Here is a 14938-nt window from a genome sequence, read left to right on the forward strand (position 1 = left end):
GAACTTTTTTGCTGAAATCCTACAAGTGACAGAAGTACTTATTTCTACTTATTTACTTAAACAATAGGGTCATTCCGTGTCAAATCAACACACTGATTTTACTTCACCAGCTCAGATTTTGATAAAATTTGGTATATGGAGAGTATATATATGTAGTCTAAGAAAAATCCAAAATATTATTTAAATATCTCATGTCGTTTCCAAATTATGGCCATGTAAAGTTTTAAAAAATCTGTCAAAAACGCACAACCAGCATATTTTCAAATCGCAATAGCAGCTCTCCTAATTAGAGAGGTGGGAGTGGTGTCATTTTACTGTGTTTTATGCCCTTTTCTGTGATATACAACACAATAGGAGAGGAAATTTTTTGGATTATTATCATCTTAAAAAGTGCGCCAACAAAAAATTTAAAAAAATTTCAGGAAATAGTCTATACTAATGTTAAATGTTTGTCAAAATTAAAAAGTGGGAAGATAATGGGTTCATAGTTAAAATAAGATTTTAAACCTACCGGTATATCTTTTTCTCCTAGTCCGTAGAGGATGCTTTGGACTCCGTAAGGACCATGGGATATAGACGGGCTCCGCAGGAGACATGGGCACTATAAAGAACTTTAGAATGGGTGTGCACTGGCTTCTCCCTCTATGCCCCTCCTCCAGACCTCAGTTAGAGAAACTGTGCCCAGAGGAGACGGACAGTACGAGGAAAGGATTTTGTTAATCTAAGGGCAAGATTCATACCAGCCCACACCATATAACATGGAATATACGAACCAGTTAACAGTATGAACAAAACAGCATCAGTCCGAGACTGATCCAAACTGTAACATAACCCTTATGTAAGAAAAAACTATATACAAGTCTTGCAGAAATTTGTCCGCACTGGGACGGGCGCCCAGCATCCTCTACGGACTAGGAGAAAAAGATTTACCGGTAGGTTTAAAATCTTATTTTCTCTTACGTCCTAGAGGATGCTGGGGACTCCGTAAGGACCATGGGGATTATACCAAAGCTCCAGACCGGGCGGGAGAGTGCGGATGACTCTGCAGCACCGATTGAGCAAACAGTAGGTCCCCATCAGCCAGGGTATCAAACTTGTAGAACTTTGCAAAAAAGTGTTTGACCCCGACCAAGTCGCCGCTCAGCAAAGCTGTAACGCCGAGACATCTCGGGCAGCCGCCCAAGAAGAGCCCACCTTCCTAGTGGAATGGACCTTTACCGAATTTGGTAACGGCAATCCAGCCGTAGAATAAGCCTGCTGAATCGTGTTACAGATCCAGCGAGCAATAGTCTGCTTAGAAGCAGGAGCGCCAACCTTGTTGGCTGCATACAGGACAAACAGAGCCTATGTTTTCCTAACCCGAGCCGTCCTGGCTACATAAATTTTCAAGGCCCTGACTACATCAAGGGACTTGGAATCCTCCAAGTCCCCGGTAGCCACTGGCACCACAATAGGTTGGTTCATATGAAACGATGAAACCACCTTAGGCAAAAATTGAGGACGAGTCCGCAATTCTGCTCTATCCACCTGGAAAATCAGATAGGGGCTTTTGTGAGACAAAGCCGCCAATTCAGACACCCGCCTTGCAGATGCCAAGGCCAACAACATGACCACCTTCCAAGTGAGAAATTTTAATTCCACAGTTTGAAGAGGCTCAAACCAGTGAGATTTCAGGAACTGTAACACCACGTTAAGGTCCCATGGTGCCACTGGAGGCACAAAAGGAGGCTGGATGTGCAGCACTCCCTTTACAAAAGTCTGGACTTCTGGGAGAGAAGCCAATTCCTTCTGAAAGAAAATTGATAGGGCCGAAATCTGCACCTTAATGGAGCCTAATTTTAGGCCCATATCCACTCCTGCCTGTAGAAAGTGGAGAAAACGTCCCAGATGGAAATCTTCCGCAGGAGCATTCTTGGTTTCACACCAAGATACATACTTTCCCCAGATACGGTGATAATGCTTTGCCGTCACCTCCTTCCTAGCCCTTATCAGAGTAGGGATGACTTCTTCCGGAATGCCTTTACCAACTAGGATTCGGCGTTCAACCGCCATGCCATCAAACGTAACCGCGGTAAGTCTTGGAACACGCAGGGCCCCTGCTGCAACAGGTCCTCCCTGAGAAGAAGAGGCCATGGATCTTCTGTGAGCATCTCCTGAAGTTCTGAATACCAGGCCCTTCGAGGCCAATCTGGAACAATGAGTATCGTCTGCACTCTTTTTCTTCTTATGATTCTCAATATTTTGGAGATGAGAGGAAGAGGAGGGAATACATAGACCGACTGAAACACCCATGGTGTCACCAGGGCGTCTACCGCTACTGCCTGAGGGTCCCTTGACCTGGCACAATACCTCCGAAGCTTCTTGTTGAGGCGTGACGCCATCATGTCTATTTGAGGAAGTCCCCAAAGACTTGTTATCTCTGCAAAAACTTCTTGATGAAGTCCCCACTCTCCTGGATGGAGATCGTGTCTGCAGAGGAAGTCTGCTTCCCAGTTGTCCACTCCCGGAATGAAGACTGCTGACAGAGCGCTTACGTAATTTTCCGCCCAGCGCAGAATCCGTGTGGCTTCTGCCATTGCCACTCTGCTCTTTGTCCCGCCTTGGCGGTTTACATGAGCCACGGCTGTGACGTTGTCTGACTGAATCAGAACCGGTAGGTCGCGAAGAAGATTCTCCGCTTGAAGCAGGCCGTTGTATATGGCCCCTTAATTCCAGTACGTTGATGTGTAGACAAGCCTCCTGGCTTGACCATAGTCCCTGGAAGCTTCTTCCTTGTGTGACTGCTCCCCTTCCTCGGAGGCTCGCGTCCGTGGTCACCAGAACCCAGTCCTGAATGACGAACCTGCGACCCTCTAGAAGGTGAGCACTCTGCAGCCACCACAGGAGAGACACCCTGGCCCTGGGGGACAGGCTGATTTTTTGATGAATATGCAGATGGGACCCGGACCACTTGTCCAGAAGGTCCCACTGAAAAGTCCTCGCATGAAACCTGTCGAAGGGAATGGCCTCGTAGGACGCCACCATTTTTCCCAGTACTCGAGTGCATTGATGGACCGACACACTTTTCGGATTCAACAGGTCTCTGACCTTGTTCTGGAGTTCCTGGGCTTTTTCCATCGGGAGAAAATCCATCCTTTGTTCCGTGTCCAGAATCATGCCCAAGAAAGTCAACCGGGTCATTGGAACCAACTGTGACTTTGGTAGATTGATAATCCAGCCGTGTTGTTGCAGCACTCTTAGGTAGAGCGACACGCTTTGTAGCAACTGTTCTCTCGATCTCGCTTTTATCAGGAGATCGTCCAAGTACTGGATAATTGTGACTCCCTGCCTGCGCAGGAGCACCATCATTTCCGCCATTACCTTGGTGAAAATCCTCGGGGCCGTGGAAAGCCCAAACGGCAACGTCTGAAACTGGTAATGACAGTCCTGTACAACGAATCTCAGGTACGCCTGATGAGGAGGATATATGGGGACATGAAGGAATGCATCCTTTATGTCTAGTGAGACCATAAAATACCACCCTTCCAGGCTGGAGATAACCGCCCTGAGTGATTCCATCTTGAATTTGAACCTTTTCAAGTACAGGTTTAGGGATTTTAAATTCAGAATAGGTCTGACCGAGCCATCCAGTTTCGGGACCACAAACAGGGTTGAATAGTACCCCTTCCCCTGTTGAAGTAGGGGAACCTTGACAACCACTTGTTGATGACACAGTTTTTGAATTGCAGCGAAAACTATCTCCCTTTCTGGGGAAGAAGCTGGTAAGGCCGATTTGAAAAACCAGCGAGGAGGCACGTCTTCGAATTCCAGCTTGTAACCCTGGGATACAATTTCCATTGCTTAGGGATCCACCTCTGATTGAACCCAGACGTGGCAGAAGAGTCGAAGACGTGCCCCCACCGGGGCGGACTCCCTCAGCGGAGCCCCAGCGTCATGCGGTGGATTTAGCAGAAGCCGGGGAGGACTTCTGCTCCTGGGAACTAGCTGTAGCCGGCAGTTTTTTCCCTCTACTCTTACCTCTGGCGAGGAAGGAAGAGCCCCGACCTCTTCTGGACTTATGCAACCGAAAGGACTGCATCTGATATTGTGGCGTTTTCTTTTGCTGTGAGGAAACATAAGGCAAAAAAGTAGATTTACCTGCAGTAGCTGTGGAAACCAGGTCCGTGAGACCTTCCCCAAATAAGTCCTCACCTTTGTAAGGCAAAACCTCCATATGCCTCTTTGAGTCGGCATCACCCGTCCATTGGCGGGTCCACAGGGCTCGCCTAGCAGAAATCGCCATGGCGTTGGCTCTCGAACCCAGCAGGCCAACGTCTCTCTGAGCATCTCTCATATATAGGACTGCGTCCTTAATGTGACCCAAGGTCAATAACATGGTACCCCTATCCAGGGTATCAATGTCAGCTGACAAGGTATCCTGTGGCTCTGCTGCTGCTGCTCTGTATCTGTGTTGTTGTGGGTCTGCTGCTCACACTGGATGCTACAAGATCCCCTTCTCAGGTCGGAGAGGGAGAACACACGATTCCGGACATACTTCGTCTTCTCACGTGACCCAGCACGTGACGCCGATACCAGAAAAGTAGCAGACGGGACCCGCGAGCAGGAGAGAGACAGCAGCGCCTGTGATCGAGATGGGGACCGGAGCTACAGACAGGACTCACGGAGGCAGCGTAGGACGCGGGACGGGACTGCAGACACCGGCGGTAGGCGCGCCAGCCTGTCCCCGGCGGTAAGTGAGACTTACACAGCCACACACCCGCTACCTCCAGCTGAGCACAACAGCTAGAGTCTGACAGGCGGGACGCCGCAAACTGTCACACTCACTTACATCAAACAGACAGAGATTAATCGGAAGTACATAGGCATACCACACCTATACTAAAGGTGACCCACACCAGGGTACACCCGACATTAACCCCAGCCGGGGTCCTTCCGAGTAGGGTATACCATCAGGAGGGTATACTTATTAAAAGTGGTCTGCAAGACACACCTGATAGTGGTAATTGGACATATTGACTGTAGGGGTCTGGGTACAAGTGTACTATTCAGGAGGGTACACTCAGAAAGGGTGGTCTGCACGACACACCTGAAGAGGGACTCAAAAAAGCTAATAATCAATAAATATACACAACCCATTCTGTCTCACGATTATCATTGTACACACAGTGAATATAGTTATTATTGACACTCCCCATACAAAAAAACAGACATCCCCCCCCTTTTTCATCCATTCCTTCCCCCCGATATCCATACCCCCAGAGTGCGCTGACCATTTTCTTTCAAGGTATCCGTCCAAGCCGCCACAGCGCTACAAACCCAAGCCGACGCTATTGCCGGTCTGAGCAAGGCACCCGTATGTGTATAAATTGACTTCAAGGTAGTTTCCTACCTGTGATTAGCAGGATCCCTGAGGGCTGCTGTATCTGGAGACGGCAGTGCCACCTTTTTGGACAAGCGCGTTAAAGCCTGGTCCACCCTGGGCGAGGTTTCCCACCGTACCCTGTCCTTTGCCGGGAAAGGATACACCATAAGAATTCTCTTGGGAATCTGCAGTTTCTTGTTTGGAGTTTCCCAAGCTTTTTCAAATAACTCATTCAGGTCATGAGATGGGGGAAAAGTTACCTCAGGTTTCTTTTCCTTAAACATGTGTACCCTCATGTCAAGGACAGAGGGGTCATCTGTGATATGCCAAACATCTTTTATTGCAATAATCATATAATGAATAATTTTGGCCACCCTTGGGTGTAACCTCGCATCATCGTAGTCGACACTGGAGTCAGAATCCGTGTCGGTATCAGTGTCTGCTACTTGGGACAGTGGACGTTTCTGAGACCCAGAAGGGCCCTGTGACACAGTCAAAGCCATGGATTGACTCCCTGTTTTATCCCTGGACTCTTTGTCCAATCTCTTATGTAATAAAGCCACATTTGCATTTAAAACATTCCACATATCCAACAAGTCAGGTGTCGGCGTTGCCGACGGAGACACCACAATCATCTGCTACATCTCCTCCCTAGAAGAGCCTTCCGCTTCAGACACACACGTACCGACACCCCCACACACTCAGGGAAATAACTATATGGAGACAGTTCCCCAATAAGGCCCTTTGGAGAAACAGAGAGAGAGTATGCCATCACACACCCAGCGCCACCAGCCCCTGAAATAAAATCCCAGTGTGGACAGCGCTTTTATATAAATATATATATAATAACACTCACTGCGCCAAATACATGTGCCCCCCCCCCTCTTTTTTGCCCTCTGTGACCGTGTTCAGCAAGGGAGAGTCCGGGGAGCCAGCTTCTCTGCATGTGCTGTGGAGAAAATGGCGCTGGTTAGTGCTGGAGGATCAAGCCCCGTCCCCTCAGCGGCGGGCTTCGGTCCCGCTCAAATAATCAAAAAACTGGCGGGGGTTAATAATATACTGCCTCCGCAGTATATTTACATCTGCCAGTGTCCCTTGAGGCTATTAATTGCTGCCCAGGGCGCCCCCCCCCCTGCGCCCTGCACCCTTACAGTGCCCGCTGTTGTGTGTGTGTGCGGGAGCAATGGCGCGCAGCGTTACCACTGCGCGTTACCTCACTGAAGAACTAAAGTCTTCTGCCACCTTTGAAGTCTTCTTTCTTCTTCTACTCACCCGGCTACTATCTTCCGGCTCTGTGAGGAGGACCGCGGCGCGGCTCCGGGACGAATGGCGAGGGTGAGACCTGCGTTCCGACCCTCTGGAGCTAATGGTGTCCAGTAGCCTAAGAAGCAGAGCCTATCACTTAAGTAGGTCTGCTTCTCTCCCCTCAGTCCCACGATGCAGGGAGCCTGTTGCCAGCAGTGCTCCCTGAAAATAAAAAACCTAACAAAATTCTTTTTACAGAAAAACTCAGGAGAGCTCCCTTGTAATGCACCCAGTCTCCTCTGGGCACAGGATCTAACTGAGGTCTGGAGGAGGGGCATAGAGGGAGGAGCCAGTGCACACCCATTCTAAAGTTCTTTATAGTGCCCATGTCTCCTGCGGAGCCCGTCTATACCCCATGGTCCTTACAGAGTCCCCAGCATCCTCTAGGACGTAAGAGAAAATTAATTGTAAAGCAAGGAAGTTTATTCAAAAAATCTGAGTGTATTACAAGTAATTAGTAATAATAGTTTGATGGCTTCATTAGTTTAATTATATTAAACAAGTTGAACAGAAATACTTGACATTGTATTAGTAAGTCAACAATGTTAGCTGAAGATAGTTTGACAATGCCTCGGTGGTTTTTAAAGTGTCATCAGAAGACATGTCAAATTCTTAAAGTTGGAGTTACAGGGTCAACGAAAAGTGTGTTGATTTGACAATATTAAAATATAAAAGTTTGGTGAAGATATAAACAGTGGGTTTTCATAACATAGTTTCTCTCCAGTATATATATTCCTATTGTACTTTTTATCATAAACTCATTGTACTCAAGTCCAGCTCATGGAATCATCTGTACCTCTCACAATCAGATGCCTCTTCATATTGGTCACTGTGAAGAGTTGGGGATAATGTGTCTAGTCTGTCTGGCAGGTGATTTTCTGCAGCTTTTGTAACAGTCTGAGCACTGGAAATATAAACAAATACTTCATGTCAAATTGATGGATTGATCTGATGACAAAGATTACATGGATCCTATTATTATGAAATAAAAGCTTAGTATTAGATGTGGTTGGAAATTCTTTAATCTATAGAACAAAACAAGAGTAGCAAAAGGTAAAATAAGCCAGCACACATATAAATAAAATACTGTTGTTCCATTTGCATGTACCTTCAACAGGGTGGTATTTGCAATTGATACTGCCCAAAACATTGTGAGTCAATAGGGAGACCCCATATGGTAGACATGGTCAAAAGGTCGTTTTTACATTTTTTAACTTTTGCTTCATTTACCATCCACGTATAGAATGATTGGGAATAGTAACCTTGGCCGAATCGTGATGAGCAAAGTGAGCCCGCGAGAGTCTACGTTTATACCAGTCATGGCCAAACACTGTAAAAAGAACAAAATTAACAAAAACTTGTGTTGACCATTTAACCTTTTCACTGTCGACCATATCGGGTTGACCTATTGACTGTTTTATGTAGATCTATTATACCACACCCCATAAATGCTATTGAGGGTAAAAAAATAAGAATTTACTTACCGATAATTCTATTTCTCGTAGTCCGTAGTGGATGCTGGGGACTCCGTCAGGACCATGGGGAATAGCGGCTCCGCAGGAGACAGGGCACAAAAGTAAAAGCTTTAGGATCAGGTGGTGTGCACTGGCTCCTCCCCCTATGACCCTCTTCCAAGCCTCAGTTAGGATACCGTGCCCGGACGAGCGTACACAATAAGGAAGGATTTTGAATCCCGGGTAAGACTCATACCAGCCACACCAATCACACTGTACAACCTGTGATCTGCACCCAGTTAACAGCATGATAACAGCGGAGCCTCTGAAAAGATGGCTCACAACAATAATAACCCGATTTTTGTAACAATAACTATGTACAAGTATTGCAGACAATCCGCACTTGGGATGGGCGCCCAGCATCCACTACGGACTACGAGAAATAGAATTATCGGTAAGTAAATTCTTATTTTCTCTGACGTCCTAAGTGGATGCTGGGGACTCCGTCAGGACCATGGGGATTATACCAAAGCTCCCAAACGGGCGGGAGAGTGCGGATGACTCTGCAGCACCGAGTGAGAGAACTCCAGGTCCTCCTCAGCCAGGGTGTGTCCCTGACCAAGTAGCAGCTCGGCAAAGTTGTAAAGCCGAGACCCCTCGGGCAGCCGCCCAAGATGAGCCCACCTTCCTTGTGGAATGGGCATTTACATATTTTGGCTGTGGCAGACCTGCCACAGAATGTGCAAGCTGAATTGTACTACACATCCAACTAGCAATCGTCTGCTTAGAAGCAAGAGCACCCAGTTTGTTGGGTGCATACAGGATAACAGCAAGTCAGTTTTCCTGACTCCAGCCGTCCTGGAAACCTATATTTTCAGGGCCCTGACAACATCTAGCAACTTGGAGTCCTCCAAGTCCCTAGTAGCCGCAGGTACCACAATAAGCTGGTTCAGGTGAAACGCTGACACCACCTTAGGGAGAAACTGGGGACGAGTCCGCAGCTCTGCACTGTCCGAATGGACAATCAGATATGGGCTTTTGTGAGACAAAGCCGCCAATTCTGACACTCGCCTGGCCGAGGCCAAGGCCAACATCATGGTCACTTTCCATGTGAGATATTTCAAATCCACAGATTTGAGCGGTTTAAACCAATGTGATTTGAGGAATCCCAGAACTACGTTGAGATCCCACAGTGCCACTGGAGGCACAAAAGGGGGTTGTATATGCAGTACTCCCTTGACAACTTCTGGACTTCAGGAACTGAAGCCAATTCTTTCTGGAAGAAAATCGACAGGGCCGAAATTTGAACCTTAATGGACCCCAATTTGAGGCCCATAGACACTCCTGTTTGCAGGAAATGCAGGAATCGACCGAGTTGAAATTTCTTCGTGGGGCCTTCCTGGCCTCACACCACGCAACATATTTTCGCCACATGTGGTGATAATGTTGTGCGGTCACCTCCTTCCTGGCTTTGACCAGGGTAGGAATGACCTCTTCCGGAATGCCTTTTTCCCTTAGGATCCGGCGTTCAACCGCCATGCCGTCAAACGCAGCCGCGGTAAGTCTTGGAACAGACATGGTACTTGCTGAAGCAAGTCCCTTCTTAGCGGCAGAGGCCATGAGTCCTCTGTGAGCATCTCTTGAAGTTCCGGGTACCAAGTCCTTCTTGGCCAATCCGGAGCCACGAGTATAGTTCTTACTCCTCTACGTCTTATAATTCTCAGTACCTTAGGTATGAGAAGCAGAGGAGGGAACACATACACCGACTGGTACACCCACGGTGTTACCAGAACGTCCACAGCTATTGCCTGAGGGTCTCTTGACCTGGCGCAATACCTGTCCAGTTTTTTGTTCAGGCGGGACGCCATCATGTCCACCTTTGGTCTTTCCCAACGGTTCACAATCATGTGGAAGACTTCCCGATGAAGTCCCCACTCTCCCGGGTGGAGGTCGTGCTGAGGAAGTCTGCTTCCCAGTTGTCCACTCCCGGAATGAACACTGCTGACAGTGCTATCACATGATTTTCCGCCCAGCGAAGAATCCTTGCAGTTTCTGCCATTGCCCTCCTGCTTCTTGTGCCGCCCTGTCTGTTTACGTGGGCGACTGCCGTGATGTTGTCCCACTGGATCAATACCGGCTGACCTTGAAGCAGAGGTCTTGCTAAGCTTAGAGCATTGTAAATTGTTCTTAGCTCCAGTATATTTATGTGGAGAGAAGCCTCCAGACTTGATCACACTCCCTGGAAATTTTTTTCCTTGTGTGACTGCTCCCCAGCCTTTCAGGCTGGCATCCGTGGTCACCAGGACCCAGTCCTGAATGCCGAATCTGTGGCCCTTTAGTAGATGAGCACTCTGCAGCCACCATAGAAGAGACACCCTTGTCCTTGGAGACAGGGTTATCCGCTGATGCATCTGAAGATGCGATCCGGACCATTTTCCCAGCAGATCCCACTGAAAAGTTCTTGCGTGGAATCTGCCGAATGGAATCGCTTCGTAAGAAGCCACCATTTTTCCCAGGACCCTTGTGCATTGATGCACTGACACTTGGCCTGGTTTTAGGTGGTTCCTGACTTGCTCGGATAACTCCCTGGCTTTCTCCTCCGGGAGAAACACCTTTTTCTGGACTGTGTCCAGAATCATCCCTAGGAACAGCAGACGTGTCGTCGGAGACAGCTGCGATTTTGGAATATTTAGAATCCACCCGTGCTGTCGTAGAACTACTTGAGATAGTGCTACTCCGACCTCCAACTGTTCTCTGGACCTTGCCCTTATCAGGAGATCGTCCAAGTAAGGGATAATTAAGACGCCTTTTCTTTGAAGAAGAATCATCATTTCGGCCATTACCTTGGTAAAGACCCGGGGTGCCGTGGACAATCCAAACGGCAGCGTCTGAAACTGATAGTGACAGTTTTGTACCACGAACCTGAGGTACCCTTGGTGAGAAGGGCAAATTGGGACATGGAGGTAAGCATCCTTGATGTCCAGGGACACATATAGTCCCCTTCTTTCTGGTTCGCTATCACTGCTCTGAGTGACTCCATCTTGATTTGAACCTTTGTATGTAAGTGTTCAAATATTTCAGATTTAGAATAGGTCTCACCGAGCCGTCTGGCTTCAGTACCACAATATAGTGTGGAATAATACCCCTTTCCTTGTTGTAGGAGGGGTACTTTGATTATCACCTGCTGGGAATACAGCTTGTGAATTGTTTCCAATACTGCCTCCCTGTCGGAGGGAGACGTTGGTAAAGCAAACTTCAGGAACCTGCGAGGGGGAGACGTCTCGAATTTCCAATCTGTACCCCTGGGATACTACTTGTAGGATCCAGGGGTCCACTTGCGAGTAAGCCCACTGCGTGCTGAAACTCTTGAGACGACCCCCCCACCGCACCTGTTTGTACGGCCCCAGCGTCATGCTGAGGACTTGGCAGAAGCGGTGGAAGGCTTCTGTTCCTGGGAATGGGCTGCCTGCTGCAGTCTTCTTCCCTTATGGGGACGAAAGGACTGAGGCTGAAAAGACGATGTCTTTTTCTGCTGAGATGTGACTTGGGGTAAAAAGGTGGATTTTCCAGCTGTTGCCGTGGCCACCAGATCCGATGGACCGACCCCAAATAACTCCTCCCCTTTATACGGCAATACTTCCATGTGCCGTTTGGAATCTGCATCACCTGACCACTGTCGTGTCCATAAACATCTTCTGGCAGATATGGACATCGCACTTACTCTTGATGCCAGAGTGCAAATATCCCTCTGTGCATCTCTCATATATAGAAATGCATCCTTTAAATGCTCTATAGTCAATAAAATACTGTCCCTGTCAAGGGTATCAATATTTCCAGTCAGGGAATCCGACCAAGCCACCCCAGCGCTGCCCATCCAGGCTGAGGCGATCGCTGGTCGCAGTATAACACCAGTATGTGTGTATATACTTTTTAGGATATTTTCCAGCCTCCTATCAGTTGGCTCCTTGAGGGCGGCCGTATCTGGAGACGGTAACGCCACTTGTTTTGATAAGCGTGTGAGCGCCTTATCCACCCTAAGGGGTGTTTCCCAACGCGCCATAACTTCTGGCGGGAAAGGGTATACCGCCAATAATTTTCTATCGGGGGAAACCCACGCATCATCACACACTTCATTTAATTTATCTGATTCAGGAAAAACCACATGTAGTTTTTTCACACTCCACATAATACCCTTTTTTGTGGTACTTGTAGTATCAGAAATATGTAACATCTCCTTCATTGCCCTTAACAAGTAACGTGTGGCCCTAAAGGAAAATACGTTTGTTTCTTCACCGTCGACACTGAAGTCAGTGTCCGTGTCTGTGTCGACCGACTGAGGTAAAAGGACGTTTTAACGCCCCTGACGGTGTTTGAGACGCCTGGACAGGTACTAATTGGTTTGCCGGCCGTCTCATGTCGTCAACCGACCTTGCAGCGTGTTGACATTATCACGTAATTCCTTAAATAAGCCATCCATTCCGGTGTCGACTCCCTAGAGAGTGACATCACCATTACAGGCAATTGCTCCGCCTCCTCACCAACATCGTCCTCATACATGTCGACACACACGTACCGACACACAGCACACACACAGGGAATGCTCTGATAGAGGACAGGACCCCACTAGCCCTTTGGGGAGACAGAGGGAGAGTTTGCCAGCACACACCAAAAACGCTATAATTATACAGGGACAACCTTTATATAAGTGTTTTTCCCTTATAGCATTTTATTATATATATACATATCGCCAAATAAGTGCCCCCCCTCTCTGTTTTAACCCTGTTTCTGTAGTGCAGTGCAGGGGAGAGCCTGGGAGCCTTCCCACCAGCATTTCTGTGAGGGAAAATGGCGCTGTGTGCTGAGGAGAATAGGCCCCGCCCCCTTTTCGGCGGGCTTCTTCTCCCGTTTTTCTGAGACCTGGCAGGGGTTAAATACATCCATATAGCCCCCAGGGGCTATATGTGATGTATTTTTAGCCAGAATAAGGTACTATCATTGCTGCCCAGGGCGCCCCCCCCAGCGCCCTGCACCCTCAGTGACCGCTGCTATGAAGTGTGCTGACAACAATGGCGCACAGCTGCAGTGCTGTGCGCTACCTTATGAAGACTGAAAAGTCTTCTGCCGCCGGTTTCTGGACCTCTTCACTTTTCGGCATCTGCAAGGGGGTCGGCGGCGCGGCTCCGGGACGAACCCCAGGGTGAGACCTGTGTTCCGACTCCCTCTGGAGCTAATGGTGTCCAGTAGCCTAAGAAGCCAATCCATCCTGCACGCAGGTGAGTTCACTTCTCTCCCCTAAGTCCCTCGATGCAGTGAGCCTGTTGCCAGCAGGACTCACTGAAAATAAAAAAACCTAACAAAACTTTTACTCTAAGCAGCTCTTTAGGAGAGCCACCTAGATTGCACCCTTCTCGGCCGGGCACAAAAATCTAACTGAGGCTTGGAGGAGGGTCATAGGGGGAGGAGCCAGTGCACACCACCTGATCCTAAAGCTTTTACTTTTGTGCCCTGTCTCCTGCGGAGCCGCTATTCCCCATGGTCCCGACGGAGTCCCCAGCATCCACTTAGGACGTCAGAGAAAAGTAAATAAAAATATAATCAATCCCCTTTGTGATGCTCTTGGAAAGGTGCATTCCTAGAGTGCTTCTACATCAAACATACCGAATGTACAACATACTTACATTTGTAGAGTCTGTGATACTGGTTTCCTTTTGTATCTGGAAATCATCCTAGTACACAAGTCACTCTTTCAGTTCTGCTTGATGCCTGTAATTCACAGAATTGTGCAGAACCTAATCATTATCACTTCTATCCCACTTTACATTCCCTACAGCCTCATAAAAGACAACTGTATTTTATAAACAGGTTCTCTTTCTTCATTAATTTACCAGTTAGAATTTCTCAATAGATTATGATATCCTCAGTTAAAACAGCAATCACACATAGATTTTTTTAAATAGAAAGTTAAGTACATTTTAAGCATACACAGTCATATTTATTAGCTATCCACGTTCTATTTATTATCTCTTTTCAACATCTCTGTGGGGGGAAAACAGATATGGCTGCCAAACAGACTCACACAGCTTGAAGTATGTAATGTGAAGGCAGATGGCAAGGAAGGAGAGGGAGGATGTCACATATAAAATAAAGTACAGATGAGCATTCCAAAGCATCTCTGCTAACTACATCATGTTATCTGTGATTGCCATGGCAGACACATTACATTATTAAGCATGACTATTAAAGAAAAAAAACACAAAGCCGGGAGAAATGGTAAATATCAAAATTATTCTTACAGTCTGGAAAGGATTATTGCTTAAAAAAATAATTCATGGGATTGATGCTTTTATTACACTGTGGCAACAGTGACAGTGTTTGTGATGTGAAAAATGTCAGCATGTGAAGGACGAACATGACATTGAAAACTCGCAGTTATCTCTCAATTCCTGAGCTATAGCCCATTTATGTGGATTTAGTATAGGGGTAATTTGTTAAAGCTGGGATCCCGGCTGTGAGATGGCTGGCTGTGGGGAGCGAGCGTAACGAAGCCCCTTGCAGGCTCACTGCGCTCGCCACAGGTGCTATTCCCACTCTATGGGTGTCGTGGACACCCACGAGTGGAAATAGTCCCTTTTGGTTGGCATGCCGACCAGCGGGATTGTGAGCGGGCAGGATGTAGTGTTCGGTATCGTGACCGTCGGTCACATAACTACATCCTATTAGATACTAGGGACTTTTGGCATCTAGAGATTACATAGATTGACAAACCTCAATAGAGGAATGCTAAGTAATAACAGGTCATGTTTTCTTTATTGTCTGT

General features: G+C 47.5%; 1 protein-coding gene across 5 annotated transcripts in view; it reads right to left on the reverse strand.

Moving 5' to 3' along the window:
- The window catches only part of FAM149B1 (family with sequence similarity 149 member B1), a 145526-nt gene that overhangs the window by 128686 nt on the left and 1902 nt on the right, over window positions 1-14938 (reverse strand). For all 5 annotated transcript variants that reach the window (XR_010243970.1, XR_010243969.1, XM_063961474.1 and 2 more), the window contains exons 2-3: window positions 13800-13884; window positions 7464-7571 (exon numbers count right to left, since the gene is read on the reverse strand). Coding sequence is in view for 3 of the 5 variants with exons in the window: in XM_063961474.1 (XP_063817544.1) it covers window positions 7464-7571; window positions 13800-13846 (155 nt within the window). In the remaining 2 variants the exon portion in view is untranslated. The remainder of the gene's footprint in view (window positions 1-7463; window positions 7572-13799; window positions 13885-14938) is intronic.

Source organism: Pseudophryne corroboree, chromosome 3, assembly GCF_028390025.1.
Source record: "Pseudophryne corroboree isolate aPseCor3 chromosome 3, aPseCor3.hap2, whole genome shotgun sequence".
Taxonomy (NCBI): Eukaryota; Metazoa; Chordata; class Amphibia; order Anura; family Myobatrachidae; genus Pseudophryne; species Pseudophryne corroboree.